Source organism: Idiotropiscis lumnitzeri, chromosome 5, assembly GCF_059441095.1.
Source record: "Idiotropiscis lumnitzeri isolate Australia: NSW breed Sydney's pygmy pipehorse chromosome 5, RoL_Ilum_1.0, whole genome shotgun sequence".
Lineage (NCBI taxonomy): Eukaryota > Metazoa > Chordata > Actinopteri > Syngnathiformes > Syngnathidae > Idiotropiscis > Idiotropiscis lumnitzeri.
In genome coordinates, this window is record NC_142395.1 from 13,243,656 (window position 1) to 13,264,854 (window position 21,199).

At 41.5% G+C, this 21,199-nt stretch overlaps 1 protein-coding gene across 1 annotated transcript in view; it reads left to right on the forward strand.

Annotated features, from left to right (window-relative positions):
- hcn4 (hyperpolarization activated cyclic nucleotide-gated potassium channel 4) overlaps positions 1-21,199 on the forward strand; it is a 98,962-nt gene that overhangs the window by 31,846 nt on the left and 45,917 nt on the right. Inside the window, exon 2 of the mRNA XM_088296692.1 lies at positions 3,268-3,691. Coding sequence (XP_088152818.1) covers positions 3,268-3,691 — 424 coding nt within the window. The remainder of the gene's footprint in view (positions 1-3,267; positions 3,692-21,199) is intronic.

Consider the following 21,199-nt stretch of genomic DNA (forward strand, 5'->3'; position numbering starts at 1 on the left):
GTAAAATGTAATCCTTGCGCAGTGTAACTCATTTTAGCAGCCTGAGCTGCTTTGTATGCATCCACTGGATTTGGTTACTTTGAGGAAGACAACTTTTTCACGTTGAGTGTGTGATTGGACCAACAGCAAGTCTACTTTGCATACAATTTTCTTGTTTTGGTTGTGATTGGCATAGAATTGAGGCAACTATTATATTTCGATATTTCAACTGAATTTAATCCACTTTTTACCAGTATAAGTCAAACCTGCATAGTTGTACAAATTATTGCATGTAATGTTTGTTAGTTCAATTCGCGGCTTGGCTAGACCAGCCAGAGTTGGTGTGGAAAAGCCAACCATTTACACTCCAAGTTGGTCCAAGTCCTTTCATAATCATGAATAGGGCTGGGTTCAAACCGATTTTCCTTTTCGTAGCCCGATATCGATTCATAAAAGCAAATAGCGCTACTTTTAATCGTGTCTTTTTCTCCAGAAATTTACATGACTTCATACGTCACACGTGATCTAGCCACTCGTAGCGCATCAAAACAAATGGGCTGAAGCAGTAAAGTCATTTAAATAAAACGTATTTGATTAATGTAACGTCATTGGCTTCAATACTAAATTTAAATATAAATCAATATTTTCACTAATGCACCGGGTTACAGCAAGCAGTTCGTTGATTGACTGGGAAATCAATCAAAGTGAATCAAAAATCAAATTGAATCGGGCCCTTGTGAATCGAATCAAATCGATTTTGGAAATTTGAATCGAAATGCAATGACATCCAACACACATATCTGCGAAGCTCAGAAACTGTCTGCCCGCATCTCCAGCAAATTCACCAACATTGTATTACACCGCACGTGCCACAATTTAGATCTGCTTTCAGCTGGTCTAATATTTTCCACCTAGTTGTCAGACATGCCTGGCACGTGTCTGACAAATTCCCAAACATGCAAAACGTGGCTCATATGCGCGGTCTACAGAAACAGGACTCCAAGACTGACCAATGACAAGTTAGTGAGTTCATCAAATAATTATTGGCACTACTGACTGACTTGTTGAGTGACTCATGATATTTGAGTGGCCTAATCCACCAATCACTGGCACGACATGTCATTTCTGACATGCGGACTTAGCAATTGGATGTCGCTGTTTGGATTCTGCACCGACTGATCTGGACCAGATCTGGGTTGGACTGGGCCGGGTTTTGAGGAGGACCCGCCTCTTTGTAGGTGTCTTCCTGCAGCATTTCAGCTTACATTGCATCGTATCATGTTGCCCACTCGGCATTGATTGCCGCCTGGCCACCCTGGTAGCGGGATTCTCCCATCTGCAGCTGCTTCTCAAGGTTTCTCATTTTTTCCCTTGATGTTTTTATTTTTCATTTTCCCTCGCCCTGCCGGGGTTCAAGATCAGGGATGTCATTAATATTTGCCAACTGTGGGCGTGTGAAGCCCTTTGAGACTTTGCTGTGATTAAGGGCTATATAAATAGATTTGACTTGACAGTGACCAACGAGTGACAGTGTTGACCCAACGCTGTCAACGTACACTTTGTGAGTGTAGATTTTTTGAATTTTATGGCACCTTCTGTGATATTTATTTGGACAATCTTTGTGAATGGTTGCCTTGGAGCCGTAGTTTACTGTGGTTCCTGTGACATTTATTTCAACAACGCATGAATCAACCGCGGGATCAATAGTCATCAGCGGGAAGTGCAAGAGCTGTAATTAATTGCTGTGGTCTTGCTAGCTTGCAGAAAAATGGAGTCCCCGTATGATTTTTATGTAGCTACAGGATATGTATGCAGGCTTCCCGCCTCGAAATTGCTTTGGCGCAGCGGCAGAACTTTATGACCCAGTTAAAGGTGGGTAAATCATGTGAGGTCGTTGGTCCGGTGGACAATGCAAGAACCCCACCCGGCTTCCTCCTTCCTCTGGGATATATCATCCTTAACACAAAAGAGCCAATCTGGATTCAATTACTGAACGTCCAGTAGAGAACAATTTATGTCCAAACGTTCATGCTCGCAAGATGGACGAGTTCACGGGGTTGCCTTATAATTAGCGGTTAACCCTCGCTGACTTTCCAGTCCAGATTTACTGCCCAAACAGCAAATAGCTTTCATATTGAGTGGTTGTCATGAGGGTAAAGCAGCAAATGCGTGGAATATGCATTCGTGTTTACATGCGAACAAAGAGCTCAAATTAATCCATACTTATCCACTGCTGGATTAAACGTCATGTAGAGAGGCTAATATAAGCAACAATTGGGATGTAAATGGGGTGTTTCAAGCTTCTTTAATCCGTTCTGGTGTCAAAGTGGCGCTGCACGGCTCCCAAACCAGAGGTTGTAGGTTCGATTACCAGTCCTTGTGACCATGTTGAAGTCGAAGTGTCCTTGAACAAGATACTGAGCCCTCAGTCCTGATGCTGCTCCATGAGTAGGTAAATGAAAACTTTGTGTGATGTTCTTTGTGTGCCTTCATAGGTGGAAGAGCGCTATAAAATTGAAATACCAAAGTATGCTGTCCAAACATGTTACTAGGGCTGGATTTAAAAAATCGATTTTAATCAATTTTCCTCTTCATAGTCTGTTCATAAAACCATATATCGATACTTTTAATAACGTTTATTGTCTTGATCAGGTCATGTTAAATCAAAAATTCCTTCCATATCAAAGGAAAATTGGTAATGCGAGAAATCCTTGAATCAAAAATTGATTCGAGCCCTTGTGTATCGAATCAAATCGTTTATGGAAATTTGAATCGATACCCAGCCCTAATTGTTACCATGCATATGCATATTTGTAAAGTCGGTGTGTTATATTTTCATACACGAGCACATGTGCGCTAGTTGTAAAAACTGGCACATCTTCATTTTTGTGCTGGGGCAAGTCTAGTTTACCATGTTTGGGAATTTGGCAAACCGCGCTGCGCCTTGCTGGACATTCTGGCGGACCGAGGACATTTTCTCTTACACGACGACTATGCTTGTGACAATTTGGTGACAGGAAGTAGACTAGATCTCAGACCCACTAAAAGCAGGTAAAAGTTGTGGCACAGGTGTTGTAAAATTGGATTTGATTGAAGCGCAAGAAGATTCTGCGCTCCACTGATACGCGTGTGGAGAATGTCACCGATTTCAAAGGTGCTCTCGCTTTCCTGCGACTTTGTGTAGGAGATGGTTGGACAGTGATTCAAATAATTGTCTTTCGTACAGCTGGCATCGAACCTCTCAATGCTCCATTCTGACTGTTGTTGTCCATTTGTCTCCCCGACCAGGTTTTACTGGGATTTGACCATGCTGCTGTTAATGGTGGGCAACCTCATCATCATCCCCGTAGGCATCACCTTCTTCAAGGACGAGCACACGCCTCCCTGGATCGTCTTCAACGTTGTTTCGGACACCTTCTTCCTCTTGGACCTCGTGCTCAACTTCCGGACGGGCATCGTCAAGGAGGACAACACGGAGATCATCCTGGACCCGCAGCAGATCAAAATCAAGTATCTACGCAGCTGGTTCGTGGTGGACTTCATCTCCTCTATCCCGGTGGACTACATCTTCCTCATCGTAGAGACACGCATTGACTCCGACTTCTACAAGACTGCACGCGCCTTGCGGATCGTCCGCTTCACCAAGATCCTCAGCTTGCTTCGCCTCTTGCGACTCTCCAGACTCATTCGCTACATTCACCAATGGGAAGAGGTAAGAAAACACGCCCAAGAATTGTTCTTATATTACGTTGTCAATCGGCGGTGGGAGGGGCAGTCAAAGTTCTGGTTTGTCTACTCTTGGCAGTTTACGTCAAATACCTTAGAGCAAAAAATTTCACAGGAAATTAGTTTTAATTCCATTTCTAAGGCTTTTTGTACAAAAATAATAGTAAGCAACCTTAGTTTAATTTAATTTATGTCAAGTGAATGTGGAGTTAAAAAAAAAAAGAGGATTATAAAAGAGTGGGGTGAAATAACAAGTGCAGTTGATTCCTGGAATTCAGCATTGTTAAGCAAATGAAATAATTGCTGTGGCCATCTCTGTGGAATGTAGGATAGTTTTAAATATTAGCCGTTAACACTAGAAAGTCATCACACTTTATTTCATCTGTTTGAATGCCTTTCCTTCGTGCTGCTGTTTGGGTTAGAAACGGAGTAATTGATTGGGGCTGAAATGAAATCATTTATCTTACTATGCATTCTTTTTCTTTTGGTAGCAAAAAAATGGAAGCACCAGTTTAGTGAAGTGAACAAATGGCTCACATTTGTGCATCATGAATCTAAGGTTTTGGTTTGTTAGGTTAGTCAGAATTGGTTATCCATAAAATATGGGCCATGCGTTTCGCTGGAGATCAATCCAGGGTGTACCCCGCCTAGGGACAGCGCCGGGATTGTTTTTTTTCCCCATCCGGGGCTAAAAGCGGGATAGACTTTATAAATGGGGGGGTATAAACTATTTTATAATCTTTTTTAAGGGTGATCCTAATGACGGCAAGCAGTATAGATAATGAATTGGTGCCCAGAAAATGGAGTGGATCTAATTGACAAAGGTGTTTATTTGTCATAATCTGATGATATTCATTTGTCAAACTCTGATGACATTCCATTCGGTGCATTCCAAATCCATTTGTATTTGTTACCTTCCATGTAAGGAAATTCTTGCAATGAATTCCGTCCAATTTTAGCACTTTTTTCACAGTTCCAATGCAAACGGCACTTGCATAGACCAGCAGGTATGTTTGTAGAGCACTTTATATGTCCCCTGGGAGGGAGGTGCACTTGTAATTATGCACACAGATTGAAGTCGCTCTCTTTTTTGGCACCTCGGGCACCGGTGAGATGATAAAACCGTGGTGTTGATTGGCATTTCTCTCATCCGGATAGTGGTCGGATCGCAGATCCCGAGAGGCTTTTCTGCAATATGCATGTGATTGTAATTGCGGCATCAATTCAAAAAGTTCCCGTCGCTCCGTCTGCATGGATCTTGTTAGGTCTCCAAGGTAAAAGGTGAAAAATGAAGGTTTCAGTGTGGAGTTGAGAAGACATAATGGAATCATGTGGACGATTCCTTGGACTCTTTATTCGTTGCGAGCGCATGTATGCTCCAGAGTAAAAATTGGCATGTCTCAATCGTAATAATAATGAGAAGTATGAATTGAATTTACATTGATTCAGAGGGTTTGCTACTGTTAACGTATTTATCGATGAAAGACAAATTTAGATGGCCTTTTTTTTTTTTTTTGTCACTCTGCCAAAATCTCGTGCATGTTTATGCTTCTGCCACGTCTGGCAAATTTAAAGAGAATTAAAGGAGTTGCTTCCATTGGCCAGGAAGCATGTCTCCTATGTTCATTCCCACACCAGCGCAAACGCCCGTTTCAAACTGCACGCGTCTATGAAAATACCAAAAAGAGAGAAAGTTAAAATCTGATTTGCACAAGACGTGCTAGGCATAAATATAACATTTAAAATTCTTGCAGAGGCATTCTGACGCTACCAAATGCATCGGCAGCTTCACAACAATAATGACAGATCCATCGATTGTCTCGTTTGCGCAATCAAAACACTCAATTGGATGCCTTCACCCATGTGCGTGACAATCGCAAGGTACTGAATAGCAGCTGATTGCCAATCAAAGCACCTTTTCACGGGACCTGGCGATCGCACGTCCTCTTACAGGCTCCCTGTTATTACACATCGGTCCAGCCTGCACTCTGCGCGGAGAACAGTGAGTGGTGACATCAATCTGTGTGATGCCATTTGAAAGAGAGGAAAAGTTCAAATGAATCACTGGGAGTAGAATCCCACTCCTTCTCCCACGCATGCCCTGCACCGCTTCCGGGACCCCCGAACGAAGGATATTCGGTCTGACCTTTGCTTGACGGGGGTCGGCACTCGGGCGAAAAAAGCGGTTGCGTGTTAAGCCTGAGCACTGAGGCAAAAGCGTGATTAAGGAGGAGGGAACGCAATGGAAACAAGCTGAATAGATAATAAAAAAACATCAGCACGTCATGGGCAGCACAATAGAGTGGTGATAAGCACGATTGCCTCACGTCAAAAGGTTTGCGTTAGAATTCCTGCTGAGTGGGAATTTGATTGGGGTCCCGGGAAACAGATACTGAACTCTGCGGACACGATTGGTGGATGTCAGACACATTTCATTTGTGAATATGACAACAGCGTGGGAAAATTCCTGTGAATTATTGGACAAATGAATTCATTGAACGTATTATTATTATTATTATTACATTCATTTAGAATATATAAAATCATTCACACAACTGTAGGTGGCATGAACAACCTCAATGGGAAACGGCCACCAAGTGCCCACTTCACAGCAAAGAAGTTTTGTTCCCCCGTGTGCCCATGCATGTTAAAAACTGGAATCCTGTATGATTTATTTTAATTAAATGAAAGGAGATGCTTTGATTGGCCATGATTAACGTCAGTTTTGATCACTCCCACAGCAATGCAGACATCCCTCTTTCACATCCGCCGGCCCGCGTTTGTCTTCCAAACACCAGGTCTAACCCCCATCTGGCGCAGAGTTGCATCGTCCCCCGGCTATTTGCATCTACCAATAGGACGCACGTCGGCTGTCGTGTCCAACTGTCCCCTCGGCCTAGAGGTCGGCACGTTGGACTGGAAAATGATGGAAGAACAGCCGACAGAGACGCTAGCTACTCCTCCATCCCTCTTATCACTTTGACATATAATGTTATCAACCAGTCCATTCACATAAACATAAATACTGTACCATCTGGACGCTCATATTATGTAAGCACACACATCCATTCATAAATAATAACGATGCCTCAAAGAATTCAATCCTTCCTAAACTCCGTGTTGACAAACTCACCGGCAACACAGAAGCGACGGCACAACTTTGCACGTGCAGCTCTCATTTGCATGGTTCATGCGGTCTTGGTTGGCGTGCGAGTGCGGCGGGGCTCGCTGATGAACGCCAGTTAGGCAGACAGAGTAAAAGGCCAGCTTTGCCTCAGTGCCATCCCACTTCAGATGCAACCTCACACAAATGTCATGTGTCACACAGCAGAATAACTTGTCGCCACCTGACTGACTCTTTGACTTTTCCCATCGATGTTGACCGCCACATTTGAATATTTCGGGACGGTAAAAAATGCCTCATAAGACTCTTCTGTCTGACCCTTTGAATGTCGATTGCGGAGGTAAAAGTGAAGTCAAATAAGGAAGGTTATGTTGGTGTTTCCCATGAGCTTTCAAATTTTCCTTTAAGACCATCGGACTTCTCTGGCTAAGCAGATTCTCCCACCGACTTTCGTATGTCACTTATGCACCTTAATATATATATTCTTCTTGAGTCTTAAGCATGTTCTGTCCTCCCTTCACCCGCCTGCTGCTGTACTAAGATGTAGCGCCCCTCTCGGTGAAACATCTTATTGCACGTTTTAAGTTGTTTCAAAGCCACTAATGGCGGGTGATTATTGTCACCGCCTGATTCGTCTGATTTGTGCTGACGTGTGCACGTGGTCTGGAGGCACCTGGCCAATATGTGCTCGCGCATACATTTCCAGGTTACACAGTCCTATATTGGAGAATCACCCCAGTTTTGAAGTGCGTACAAAATTGACGTAAGCGCCACCCGTGAGAATATGCCTCATCATGAACACATTAATCTCGTTTCACATACAGATTTGTTTGTCCATTTATTTCTCTTAAGTCATACATGGTAAAAAAAAAAACACTCCATTGTCTGCATAGTTTTGTTTCCTCTACGCAGGGAAACAGAGTGTATCACGTTGAGTGTAAAGGAAAAAAAAATAGTAATTTTCATGGCGCTGAGTGAGGATCCGTCGTGATTCATCACACTGTGCAATATTTAGCTCTTGTAGCGAGACTGAATGCCATCCAGCATCGCTCACTTAACTGACATCGTCTCTGACATTGCAGAAGTGGCGCACACACAATCACACACACACCCCCGCATACTTGTGGTGCACGTGCACGAACACACACACACAGGGAATAACACCCGAGATTTTCAGCATGCTACGCCATGAATCGCATTGTGGTAGATTTTTTTGTTATTGTTTGAGTTAAATTTTCTCTCCAGTAAGGAGTCACGCAAAGGACACTTCTTGCGGGAAATGTTTGACTTGCACACTGCATCGCTTAATACTGCAGGGAGTACATTTTAACATGAAAATCTCTTATTTTTTTATTTATTTATTTATTTCTTAAGGGATTCAAGACAAGACGAATAGATGATACAGTGTGGAATGCATCCCCCAAAATGTGCCATTTATATCTCAAGCATGCACAAAAGGCTCAGTGACTGACACAAGCAACGTACTTTCTATTTCTTTTTTTTACATCACAGCTTAAATGAGCAGGTCATTCATGTTCTGTCGACAGATAGTTGCAAGGCCGCCTTTGCTCAGTTTAAGTGCAGCAAAATAGGGTTGATTATGAATAATGTGGCCATTTTGGACATCTGACGAGAACTGTCAGCGCACCTCACTAGACCTCATTTTAGTTTGCTTCAAAGGATTAACTCTGCCAGTGTGTTGTGCATGTTCGTTTTATGACACTTTTCTTTTTTTTAATAATCTGTCTTTCCATTGACACACACAATAAAAATATCTCTTTGAATCGTTTCACATGTACTTTACAAGCATAAACATCCATGTATCATTCACAAACAGCGGTCACACACACAGATGCACGATGAGGGTGCAATGCGATCGACGTCACATGCACGACTGACTACATCATCTGAAAAGATGTTGCAGTTTACCTGCCAATGTCACGCACGGACCCCAGTTAGTCTCATCCCGTACTTGTGCGTACTGCACCTCCGACCGCCCTGATTTTGATGCAAATGAGGGATTCCGTCCGGATTGGCTGGGAAAAGAATATTTCCATCTCACGAGGGCGCACTAAGGCGCAAACACTCCGTTAAGACCAATTCTACCATTGCAAATTCGAGCAAAATTCCAAAAGGAAGAAAATTCATTCATGTAATATTCTGTGCCGGTGTTATATTTTGTGGGTGAGACTTTTTAATCCAAATTCAGAATTGAGCTAGCTTGTGTTGCCAGTGAGATTGCCTAAAACCAGTGGCTTGTGCAATTTATCAGAGGCCTTCAGAATGAACTGTGCTGGCGTCGGTGCTGTGTGAGTGAACAGGCTCTCACATTAGATAGACAGTTGCGTGTTGGACACCAAGGCCTTCTCGCAAGCCTTTGATTCGATACTCGCATGAGAGAGCGCAGCGCTATACGGAATCAACAAATCCACATCGGACAGTATTTCCCATCGGTCGTTAGAAAATCGAAAATACATTCTTGGAAAAGTGGGGCTTTTATTGCAGATAGACTTGCGCTGCCATTTTCAAGATGGACCTTTCAGGAGAAGCTAGCTCGCTCTTGTTAGTCAAGGTCGTCCAACTCCCAGTAGTGCGTAAGTTTGTGACTGTTTATTATTTCTCCAGTCGTGGTGTCGTAAATGATGCTATTATGAGGGGGATTTATTCAAGTTGGACTTCATTTAAGACCTAGGTGGGAAATGCACGGCCCGCCACTGATAAAACGATGTTTTTCGACACGTGCAAAAGGAAGCGACTTTCTTCTCAGCCCTCTGCTGGTCCACATGCGGGATATAACTGCATGTCCTTAAGACGGGCGCACTGTGTTAGCAGCCCAAAGCACAGACATGTTGGCACATCATCACAAAAGAGTTGAAGTGTCCTTGCGCATGCTACTTGACCCCCAAAATGCTTCAGTCGGCCATGCCAGGAGATAAAGAGAGGCGTGCTTCACGGGTCAAAGCAGAGCGAGACGTTTTTGGCGACGGTTTATCTTCACACGGCCGAGCGTGTTTGTGTTTTAAGGGACAAAATCTTTATTAAGTAGTGAATCTGATTATAATGTTTAAACAGTGAATTAAATGGAATTTTTTTTCCTTTCATTTTGGATTCATCACGATAGGAGCTATGGTGGAGTTGCTTTACAACGATTTGCTATAAATGGACCATATTGCTGCTTAATAACCTTTTCAAATGTGATATTTATGACATCAGTTGCATTTGCTGTAGCATTTGGCCACAAACTTTAATTTTAAATTTTATTGCCGCGTGCAGTCACACCGTTGCAAATGATGTTTTGACCACATTCAGGGTTATAAGAGCTAAGCTTTTTATTTATTTATTTTTAAATTAAACCGTTAACAACAGACTTCCCATTCACATACACACATTCGAGGTGTGTCAGAAAAGTTCCAGGATTTCATACCCAAACTGAGTTTTCCCATTCTGGGTGGGCCAGAAGATCAGTCAGCACATCTAAAAAGTGATCCTGTGTTGCATTAGTCAGCGTGCGAGAAAAGATGAGAGTTGTGAAAACTTGTGGACAGTAACTAAAGCAATTTCCTCTCCCCCCAAAAAAACAAAAAAAAAACACAATGCAATGTGTTGCAAAAAAAAAATTATACTCTAATCTCACCAATATCATTTTGCGAATGCCCTTTTGTGTTTAAGTCGAGCTGTCATAAATTATCGCCCATCGCGTCAATTTCACCCAGACTTAGCTTTGGGTTTTACAGCCCTTGTGATGTCGACTTGTTTACTGATGTGACTTCTGACGCTTTTTGTGTGGATTTAGAGTTTTCCGACGGATTTAGCATCAGACATTGACACTTTTCTAACATCCTCTTTAACCCTTTTTCATCCTGGCACCCATGTGACTGTGGGCACGAGTTTGACCGGCGTGTCCCCAATTAACTGAAAGAAGTCCTTAAAAGGCAATCAAAATCACAACAAGACACACACACTCACACACACGCACACACGCACACACACATCTTTCCCTCTTGTCAGCTTGCTCTTGTCACTTGTCTCCAGGATAAAAATAAGACAGTGACCGGATATTCTCCTCATCTGAGTTGTCTCCTGTTGATGAACCAGTGACTTGGATGCGATTAGTCATCCCGTTCAATTCAGATTCCGGGCAGCACGCTAATGACTGAGCTCCGAGGGCGACCTCTCGCCACGCCTGATGCCTTCCTCCGCAGAACCGTTTCGAATGGCCGAGCCCGTAAATGTTTTCGGGAATGTTGTTGAGAGGAGCGTGCAAAAGCCGGGGAGCTTTTACGGAAGGGAGTGGGCTTCAAAACACAAAGAGGATATTTATGGGGATGGTGTGACTTAAAGTGTTGAAAAAATAAAAAATGTTGAGCCTCTGATTGTCCGTGCGTGCAGTAAGAGTCGGCACATTTATTTAAAGGGGGCGTCTATTTAAGAGGAGGCCTCTTTTTGTACTAATTCATGTTTTTTTTATTTATTTATTTTTTTATGTCCAGATGGGAGACAGGATATTAGAAAAAGATTGGGCTAAATCGTATTATAAGTGAGGCACGGTATGTTAATTTAGAGAGATGTGAGTAATTGAGGTACAGCCTCTATTTGAAGTGAGGTGTTTACGTTTGAATGATGACTAATTGTTGCATGCCAGGTACTTGAGGAGAAACATTTATATGACGAATAGGCACCAGCACCGCCCGCGAACCTCTTGTGCGGAGAAGTGGTACAAGATAATGGATGGATGGACAAAGTGGCTGACGCACCAAGAGACTCATTGAGGTATGGCGTCTATTTGCGAAGAGATTTGTTTGTTCAAGTGGCGACTAATTAAGGCATGATTTACTTTAGGAGAGCTGTTTTATTTATTCAAGCGGACGATGCACCTTGTAACTAATTGAGGCTGAGCGTCTATTTGAGGAGAGGCAATGATTTCTTTACCGGTCACTAATTGAGACAGCGTCTTTTGGTTAGAGGGCATTTATTTCTTCAACTGGCAACGACGGCATCAATTTGAAAGGGAAACATTTATTTCGTCGACGTTGCACCTGTCATCAAATTGAGGCACAGTGTCTATTTGAGGAGAGGCCTTTATTTCTTCTGCCATCGATTTACTGAGGCATGGTATGTTTTTTTGAGGAGAGGTGTTTATTTGCCCAAGCGAGTACTAATTGAGGCATGCCATCTATTTCTTCAATTGGCCACTAATTGAGGCCTGCTGTCGATTTGAGCAGAGGCAATTCATTGGAGGAAAAACGGTTCAGTTTTTTTTTTTTTCCACGCTCGACGCCTTGGCAGACATGGCACACCCCCATCACCCATTTTCCACCCATCCCCACGTTCCCGAAATTTCAGCGACCGCCTCTCACTCATTAAATCCGCGTAAAGTTATTTGAAAAAGGTAAATCATCTCATCAGCCGGCACTCGCTGACCCGACTCGCCGGTCAAGGAGTGTTCTTTGAGAGATAAGAAGGGCCGCAAGAAAAGATTTAATGAGCCATTATGGGGCGCACAATGAACCTCGCCGGCAACACTGACAGGTCCCCAACACCATGAAAGGGCCCCGTTGTTATATGAATAGCCACCCGAGTGGATTGAGTTCTTTAAAGACCATTGCACATAATTGTGTGATCCAGCACAAACCGAAAGGCACATCTCGCCACGAAGAGTGTTTTGTTTTTCTTTTTTCGTGTGGTGATCGGAGCCCTGCAGGCCTGTTTAGACAGATGATGGAAGGGTGTTCCCTGCGGTCCACTCCCAGGAGCACTTCTCATTCACCACATGCACTCCATCCAGAATGACGGCATCCATGCACATGACATCTTGGTGAAGGCCTTTTTTTTTTTTTTTTCTTTCACACGAGAGAAAACCCAGCCTTCCCGCGGGTCGGTCGTCATATTAGCTGATTAGAAATGAACTGGCTTTGATTTAATTGATAAAGCTGATTACTCGTCACACTCAAATTGTGCGTCAATCAAGCACGGGTGATGATGCAGCACGGGGTGATAACTGCACGGCTCAACTCATTGTACTTTTCAAATATGCAGTTTATTAGAATAGAATTGAAACAAAAACAAAAATCTGCTTTGAAAAATATAGTATAAAACATGTATGTAATATGAGGGTTTGTTCGTTAGTGGTTGATGGAACACATTTCAAAAAAGGAGAGAAGTGATGGAGACAGAATTCATCTTTAGCAACGCTTTTTACTCCTTACATGGCAGCTACCAGCATACACTTCCCAAGACTCTCTCCCACCTGACTATAACGAACCAATCAGGAGCTAGCAGAATTTAGGCACATACAAGTAAATGAGAGTCCCAGATTAAACACATTAACGCGGCTGCTCGTGCAACATAAATGAGAATATCAAAATGTATCAATGTGTAAATGATAAATCGGCAAATAAATATATTTTAACAAATCGACTTAAATTTGTGAATTAACTTTGAATTGACTTTATTGTTAAACCAAATAAATTCTTACTAACTTCTGAACATTTTAACTTTTTGTTTACTTTTAAAAAATCTAGTATCGATAAAGACCGATTCTTAAAATAAATACTTATAAATCATTTCACAATTGTTCAAATTTGTCAAATTAAGGTACTTGAATTCTACTTAATTGGATTTTTAAGAAAATATATATTTGAAAAGCCAGTTTTATTAAAAAGGAATAAAGACTAGAAAAGTTCTTTTTTTTTAATCTGCATTATATTTATTTCTGATATCTTAACTATTTCTATCCATCCATTCTATGGACTGTTTATCTACACAAGATAACATAAAATATATATATATATATATATATATATATATATATATATATATATATAAAATCATTTTTGAAAGGGGACAGATCTGTAGTGCTGGCGACCTGCCAGTCTAGTATTCACTCTTACGACAACACACGCAGAATATGGCTTGCTGAAATAAGAAGGAACCCTCTGGGTGGGTGCGAGGTTGCTGTTGTTTTTTTTCCCCCCAACCAATCCAGTATATCTCCTAGGGGATTTCATTCAAAATGAATTTCCCCCTTTCTAATAAAAGGGTTCCCCACTGCTCAAGAAACAAGCTGAGACTGTCCCATTGCAAAGGCCATAAGGAAAACAATATGAGCGCCGTTGTTTTGTGAGTGTCATCACCATAAGCGCTCAGAAGGCGCTTCAGCCTCACACAATCCCAACAGTGTGTGGTCAGCTTGCACCATGACGCATCCATTCTCTCACCTGAATCACACTCTTCTCTCCCCATCTGTTTTGCGAGGACTTGACAGCTGCCCCGCATTCACTCACGTCCCCGTCCCCCCCAGGCTTTTTGATCAAAACCTCACAAGGACCTCAGAATTCTGTCATGTACATTGAATTTTGTTTAGCCCGTTTCATCATCTACAGAATGCTCTCGGGCTTCTTTTGGCTCTGTGTTGGACGGAGATGGAGGTCATTGTAGAGCCAAACGACAATCCTTAATTTTAAAATTTTTTTTTGGCATTTTCTGGAATAATACAAAGCACGGAACTGTTCTGTCACGTAAAAATTGAAATTGAAAACAAATGAACATAGAGCAAAAATATTTTGGGTTTGTGAAGCTCCGCAGAGCGTGGGTAAATGTGGACCCAAACAACATTGTGGCGCGTCCACAAGGCAAATTGTCATTAAGGATGACACAACGTGAAATGATCTTGCATATTATTTGCATCCTGCTGTAGGTACTGCTGTTGGGGTAAGCAGTCAGATTTCAAATGTGTTCATCAATTATTTAAGTTTTACGTTATGAACAATCGTGTCTCTTTATGTGAGCAGTGGTGATTTTCCAAATGGGAGAAGAGTTTATTTTGTGGTCATATTACATTGAGAACCATTACAACAGGGACTGCTTTTTGAGAAAATATGGTAATTACGTATGTTGCTGGTATAAAAAAATATTGCATGCCAGGTACTTGAGGTACCTGGAAAATTTCCAAATAGATATCAAACCTTTTTAAATTCCTAATGTCCAAACAAGTATTTGCAGTTTCAGCCTGAAACAATACAAATAGTAATTCATGATTTGTACAAATAGCACACACACACACACACACACACACGTACACACACCTGGACAGACCAATAGTAAAGATCTGTGAAACATTTGATATTCACCATGTGCATTCTTTATTTTAAAGCTTTGTACATGTCAAAGCATGAATCAAGGTTAGAGTTCAAGGTCACAACAAGCCAACTTTTGTTTTCATCTCCAAACTTCAACACGTTGCAGGTTAGAAAGACTCCAAGACGATTATCTTTTTTGTAAAAGTCCACTATTGCAATGTCAAAAATCAAATCACATCGAGTTATACCTCAAATTAACGGCCTGGATGAGGAATTTCAGAATCTGTAACGATCATATGGTGATGTAGTCGCCCAAACACTCAAATTGGCATGAAATGACTTGATATTCACCTTCCAGGCTCATGGTAACCCCCGCACTATTTACTTACACATAACACAGTCCTGCATTTACTGTACAAAGGAGGTTTCCTTTTCAGGAGGGTTGTCTCGAACGAGGCTGTGTGACATAAGAGTGGCCTCTCAAACGGACATCTCCTAATGAGCAGCAAGTCGCTCATGAGAAACTGTTGCGCCTTCATCAATCACAGCTCTCCTTGTTTGCGTGCTTGACGTTGCCATCCTCACTCGGCGTCAATTAAAACAAAGTGCTCAGCAATCCATCATCCTTCTTGTTGCCTGGGATTTTTTATTTTAATTTTTTTTTATGCACGTTTCAGTACATGCTCGGGTTTTAAATCACACCATTTTTTTTTTCAAACCGCCAGCTGGTTGTCGCGTGAACCAAGAGGGGACCCAATCTAATTTCTTTGTGTTACAGTAACGATCTTTAACAAGAACCAATCTCGGGAACAAGAATGAGGGACTTAAGTCCTGTTCCTGCGCCTGCACAGGTGGATTTGAATTGATTACAGCCGCGGAGGGAGGAAGGCCAATCACCTTGCCGCGCTGCCATGAGGAGTTTGGGGTGACAAACTGGAGATTTGCATGACATTACTTCCTGACAGCTGCCGTTGCTTTGTTCTTGAGTGGCAGAGGGCACATTGACAATGCGACTGTAGCAAAGATATTATTGGATCAAAATGACTCCAAGAGGCTACGGCAGAATGCACTGAAAGTGGAGGTTGTACTAATTTGGAATGACACAGTTAATGGAAAAAAGGTTGAAGAAGGCATATTAAAATCATGAGAGCCGATGTCACACTACAAAAGTTAATCTGCGATGGAGCGGACGAGGGTTGGAAATAGAAATCTGCTACCAGCCTGGAAATACACCCACTGTTCGGGAAAAACAACATGTTTTTCCGAAATTCCCGATTGTCATCGTGCCCCTGCTGGAGGTTCTTCAGTGTTTTTGTAGGAGTCGCCCGCGAATAGTTTGTTTCCTCTGTATAGTTTTACATTTTTATATTCACTAGATGAAAGTCTTGGCTTCGTTGCTCTTTACTACAAGTGAGGAGGCCTAATAATTTTGGGGAACTGAAAGGCAGGAAAGACAAGCACCTCAATAATATTAACATTTTAAGTGAGTTGATTTTTGTAAAAAAAAAAAAATAATAAAATAAAATAAAAATAATGTACAAAATGTGTCCTTGAATTTAATGTTGGTTTATTGTTCAGCAATTTTGTACCGTCCTTGAATGGTATTTTCAATGCAAGCGAGCCCTTCCAATAGGAAAAAAAAAGGCAAAACACAATATGAATAAGTGGTTGTTTTATTTGCATCGAAACCCTTTGCTGTTGAATAATGGATCTTTTGCATGCACTGAGAAATGTATAATGAAAAATGCATGCATGTAATATTAAGTGCCATGATATTTTTGCATTTCTGCACATATGCCGTCCATATTTAAAATAGCATTTTAGTCTTGCATCTGGTTAGGGTCCTTTGCTGTTCTCCAGTTGCACTGATGAAATTTCAACTGGCCATCCTGACAGACTGTATGCAATAAGCAAAAGCAACCTGTTGATGCAGTTTCTGTCGTAATAAGCTTGCTCTTGGAGAAACAAGGGAGATTTGCGGTATTATTCCCAATGAGTAAGATGCTGTGCTTATATTATTTAACTTTGCACATGTTGCTTCTTCCTGCACAAGGCCCGAGGACACGCGTAACATACACAATTGATGTTAGACACGACAACAGCATAAAAAACACATTTCAGAGTTTGATAAGTAGACTGCACTTGTGTGTGTGCGCGTGTTAAGGAATAGGTTTCGAGGTATCAAGATTTGTCAACTTTTGTTTATTAAAAATGCGTAAACCAATCAAATTTACCTATTTTCGATCTTTCCTTTTTTTTTTTTGCATTATTCTGTACTAAATAAAACATTTTTAAGAAAAGCATGTTACCTCTCAAATATGTAGACCAATTACACATTTATACATCCCTCAACAATTATGTGATTTTTTTTTTTTTTTTATCACAAAGAACAAATGTTAATTCTACTAGAAACTGCACAATTTAATTAATTCATTTATTTTCAGAGTAATGCAAGAAATATATTCTAGATTATTTTTTATATGGATTACGAATCTGGCCTTGTTTTTTTTTTTTTGTTTCCCACATTCAGCACGTCAGGTTCACAAAAAGTAAACATTATTTTAATAATAGTAACGACACTACTTCTTCTACTTCTAATAATAATTATAATAATAATAGCAATATATTAAGTCATAGCTAGTGATGGGTAGATGAGGCATCCTGTATCGTTTCGACACAGTGACACAATGTATTGGCACTGTGTTGACACTGTGTTGCTTAATACTGACACCTGGTGGACTTGCAGGAAACATTTGACAGGGTCATCTGACACTGATCTGTCAAACTAATTTTATCCAATTCCATTGATTAGCGACGTGATGTGTTTTTATATATCCTATTTCGTATTACTTTCCATCGCACTAATTATTCTCTTATCTAATTTATATAACTGAATTATTGTTGTATTGCACTGGAGAGGGGAGCTCTCTAATCTTGTTGCACACTTGAGTACAATGACAAAAGGGATTTCTGATTTTGATTAGGCATTTGCTTTCACATTATTTTTACATACACGCAATTTCATAAAAAAAATCTTTGATATTCGAGACGCAGTTGATAAATTAAGAGAACATCTGTCTGAATGCCCAAGTAAAAGTGTTGTGAATGACAATGGACTCATTGTAATTAAAGATTTTTATTCCAAAAAATTAGTTTCTCCAGCGTTTTGTTATTCAGTCTATTTCTTTTTTTTTTGAGGCAATTTCCCCCGCCTTTGAGAAGATCCTCTCACAAGGCACTGAAGAGGCCGGTGTGCACAACGCCTGTGTGGCTAATATAAATAGGTGAGGGAACGTTGCCTCCATGGACTTCCAGTATAAGAGCGAGTCTTCCGTACGTGCAACGTGTCCTGCTGACATAGCGCTGCACCTCTGAGTGCGCATCAACAGTGACGTCTTCCATCTTGCGGATCTTTAACGCAAAGTAACGCGCCAATAACTCGATGCTTGTTTTGAGCGTCCATCCTGTTGACAGATGCGCTTCCTTATGAACACAGTTTGGCGCGCGACCGCTGTGTCGACACGATTCTGGTAGTGGTCACGTGACTTTCTCAAAGCAGTACGCGCACCGACACGGGGTTTGCCCTGGAAGCTCGGCGCGCGCATCGACGCCTCGGTGTCGTTGGACCCATCACTAGTCATAGCCAAAATAGAAAGTTTTTTATTCCTGAAACATCGCAACTATAAAATAAAACCCATTGTAAAATACGAGATTTAGATTTTAGCAACACAAAAAATTTCAATAAAAATATATCGGAGTCAAAAATACATTTTGGGAGACATGAAGCCATCTCTGATTACAATTTGTGTTTGACCAGTGTTATGAACAACAACAAAAAAAGCCTTATTTCCAAATGAAAAAAAGAACAACATTGATACCCAGCTGCCGGCCACGAAGGGCCGATGGGCCAAACTTAGGACACCCTCTGCTTTAAGGCCTCAATGTGCCACAAATTGCTTTTTGCTTAAATTTGCTTCCATTTGACTTAAAAGCAGTCATTTCCGATCTAGAAATATGATTTCTTTAATGAAAAATGTATCAGGAGCAGTGCGACCAGACAGGAAAACGAGGGGTACCTCATGATTTATTCAATTGCCACAGAGTGAATTGAACACTTTTAAGGTTATGGAATGCCATTACAGCAGCGACAGGAAATTGGACATTCTGCAACGTTGTGCAGCAGATTATTTTTTTCCCTCCATCGCATTTAAAAGAAGATTACTCCCTTAATAAAAGCAAAACAAACAATAGAGCCGAGGGCTAAACATCAGGAGGAAGGAAATGGGTAGAAAAGAGCGGCGTGTTGTTTGTGTATCTGTCATCCACTCTTGAGAAAAGCTGCCCGACGCTTGATTCACACCCTGGCACACTTTCCCAGGCGCTCCTCCATGATGGAGTTACAATGATGTGATTTGAAGGTACCGCGTCGGCGGGCGCTCCTCTCGCTTCGTCCCGACACAAGCACAACACTGGCAGCCTTGTTCCTAACACGCAAGCAAATAAACACGCACAGGAATGGAAAAGAATCAACAAGACGGGAAGTAAACAGCAGCGCTTTATTCAATTAGATGCTTCATTTCCACCCCAGAGTTCATATGAACATCATTTAAATTCATTACAGGCGATATCAAAGCTAATGCACATGTTGTGACAACAGAAAGTTTGCGAGTATGAACGTCATTTAAAACAAATACAAACAAATCAACTCCACACATTAACTTTTGACAATGCCTCATCAGTATACGGCGAAGCAACAATTGTCCCCCACAGGAAAGAATGGAATTCCAACTAAAAAGGCAATTTCATGTTAGAAGAAATTTTGTGATAATCATACCGGTGTAAAAATATTTTAAAGGCAGGCTTTGCTGTAATTACAAAGGCGTAATGTGAAGTATTTTTGCACACAACAAATAATGCCGATTTACAAGATTATTAGACATTATTCCACTCACTGCTTGCATTTTCCTTTTATGGGCTTTTAATATTAATTTGGGTCCAAGCTTGCGGTTGCTGAAGTTACATAGATACGTAACTGTCCTGTGTTCCTGCCTCGAGATCCACTCACTTGCACACACACGCACGCGCATCCGGTTGTTACGTCACCACTTACTGTAGCTTATTTTCACTCATTATCGTTACATACATCAAAGGGCCATATTGTAGCTCACGTAGCTTTAATACGTCACATATATTCTTGACATCATCCTGGAATTCAGTAAATTTCTTCTCGATTATACTAGTGTAAAAAGATGTGAACCACAGTAATTAAGAAGGATTTAATTCATTTTTTTGGGGTGTGGGAATTTCGGTCTGCGCTCTAGTCCGTCGTTTTCCTCAGTGAACAAGGAAGCTTAGGGTCTGATGAACAGATTGTCACAATCTGTTTTGCTTGCTTTTGGTTGAGTATTTGGTTTCAGGTTTTCCTTGTGTTTCGTGAGTTTATTGTGTGCAGCTGTGCTCACTCCCTTGTGTTAGCCAATCAGCTCCCTCCAACACTTTTGCGTCTCGTCCAGATGTTCCTTGTTGTCTTGTTAATTTGTTTGCATTCAGTCCTTGTCAGTTCATTAGCTGCGTTTACATGGAGACTTTTTTTTTTTGCCGTTCTGACTGAAATCATTTCAAATGAAGATCTCTGGTCGCCTCTTTTTCTTGTTATCCGATTGCATTTAAGTTATCCGTGCCTCGCTTCCCTGCATTTGGGTCCTCCACCATGGCGAACTGTGACACGGACGACATGTCCAGCGAAATGCAATACATCAAATAAGCCATTTAAAGAGCCTCTCCTTGGCTCTTCAAATGGAGCCAAAACAATAACAACGTTTTCACTGGCTCCTTCGTCTTTCTCCCACGCTCCAGAAACATGCATTCAGGTTCACACACGCCCAGTGACGGCAGCTGACAAAGTTTGCATTTATTCATTTAAGAGACCAAAAAAAAAAAAAAGAAGAGACAAAAGGGTTGATGTCATCATTTCTTCCTCCCAACAAAGATGAACTATGCGTTCTGAGTTGCAAGCCCTTAAAAGGCCCTGAGTGGATTTTAATCAGGTGTAGAGCAGTTAGCTGTGCTCTTCTGTGGGATTAAGAGGCTTTTGAATGGCCACGGCCATTAAAATCTACACCGGCCCACAAGTCCTGCAGCGCCTAGTGAGTATATTTATCATTAGGATTAACAAACCCTGCCTGTGGAACACTCTCGGCCCAGGAGCCCCGTCACCTCCGCCCCGGCTTGCCATTATCGTATTTGGCTGAGTGGCTGATGATAGGAATGATTCAGCAAAGTCCCAGTTGGG